Here is a 1,675-nt window from a genome sequence, read left to right as displayed (position 1 = left end):
AGATATCAAAAAAGTACTCCAGAGTGTTGTTCAGCATGGGGGTGAGTAGAAAATGAAGGCTAATCATGTTTTGGGTGTACTATTCCTTTAACAGATCAACAGCAGCACATTTCCTGCTCATATCTCAACAACAGTGGTTCTCCTGACCAGTAGAATCACTTGTCCTGTTTCACTCACATCTTATATACTCTAATTAAGCTTAGATTGTTTATGTGTTTCCCATAAATTATTTTATTTAAACACACCTGGGGTCCCCAGACCTTGACCCTAAAATACAAAGAAAGCCTGCTTCACTGATCTAATGTTGTTTATTCCGAATAAACGTATGATTTAAGGATAAACAATCTGTTCAGCATCAACACTATGATAGATAAATGACTGCTCTGTCACCAGCACACCTGTCTAAAGCAGTGCTAACATTCAGCTAGCCGACGTTAGCCGCTGCAGCTAACCAGCTCCCTGCTATTTCGGTCCAGTGGGGAGAACCCGGCCTCAGATTGGACCGACGAATCAGGGGGGTCTGCCTCAGAAGAACGGAACCGGGTTGGTGACATATCTCTGGGGGCAAAAATCTGAAACCCGAAGCCGATATTAGGAGGCCAGTAGCCGGTAGGAGCGAGCTAACTAGCTAGCTCTGCAAGGCAAACCGGGCTAATGTTCAGTTTCAAAATAAGAGCTGTAAATTCAATCTAAAAAGCGGTTAACATCATCATAATAGCTATATCTATACAATACACAGAGTCAGTGGATGTATTCGGCTGACATAAATTTGACCAAACATTCAAATTCAGCTCTAAATCTGGAGTTAAAGAAAGGTGTCCGAGTCTCCTAGAACATTAACATTATAATAACCACAGACTCTCGGTACCAATACGTTTTAAACATTATCGGTATTCTTAAAGAAAAACGCTTGAAATAAATTAAAATAGAAGCCGAATTAAAATAAACAAAAATCCACGCTAGAAAATTTCACAAGTTCCACTTAAATCCACGGTTTTCTTTATTGGTCGCAAGAAACATATTAATAAGGCATTGTTTAAAGAGGACTGCCTGTATCCTCGGTGTCAGTTCACACAGAAGCGGTAGATATGGAGAGGGTTTGGGGGTTAACCCTGGACCGACTGGTGACGGACAGCTGGTGAAGCCGGACTATGTGGACATAAACAGTTGAAACAAGCAGGAAAGCCGGGGTCTGAGCCGCGGCCTGGTACGAGGAGAAGCTCTCCGAGCGCGGACTGAAACAACCACTGAGCTATATTCCACAACTCTTCCCTGTTCGGTCATGACAGCGCTGGAACACGGTGTACCGACCTGGACAGGTTCCTGCAGCACCGTCATTCCGCTTCCACGCGCCGTCTATCGGCTTCGGTCGTTCGTTTCTTTCTTCGCTTCACTCTGTGGAGGAGCTCCGGTCGAACATTTGAATGTATCGACCGTTACCTACCGAGCACAGCCGAAGAACCCCGAAGAGCTCCGAAACAAGCAGCTCGTTGCGCCCCCTGCCGGAAGATTAAATCATATGTGTATTATTTCTGCGCTGTCGCCCCCTAGTGGTTGTTCCTTATTACTACATGTGTGGTTTTAATTGTTATGCTATTTTAGAGAGGAAAACATGATAAAAGATTTTCTCAATGTAAAAAGAAAAAAAAAACAATATCCTTAACCAGTTTATGAT

General features: G+C 43.5%; 1 protein-coding gene across 1 annotated transcript in view; it reads right to left on the bottom strand.

Moving 5' to 3' along the window:
- cdc27 (cell division cycle 27) overlaps window positions 1–1,461 on the bottom strand; it is a 21,132-nt gene extending 19,671 nt beyond the window's left edge. Inside the window, exon 1 of the mRNA XM_015382033.1 lies at window positions 1,312–1,461. Within this exon, the coding sequence (XP_015237519.1) occupies window positions 1,312–1,338 (27 nt within the window). The 5' untranslated portion in view covers window positions 1,339–1,461. The remainder of the gene's footprint in view (window positions 1–1,311) is intronic.
- Between the last annotated feature and the right edge of the window lie 214 nt (window positions 1,462–1,675).

This window comes from Cyprinodon variegatus, unplaced genomic scaffold, assembly GCF_000732505.1.
Source record: "Cyprinodon variegatus isolate N-32 unplaced genomic scaffold, C_variegatus-1.0 Scaffold247, whole genome shotgun sequence".
Classification (NCBI taxonomy): Eukaryota; Metazoa; Chordata; class Actinopteri; order Cyprinodontiformes; family Cyprinodontidae; genus Cyprinodon; species Cyprinodon variegatus.
This window is presented reverse-complemented; position numbering and strand designations above follow the sequence as displayed.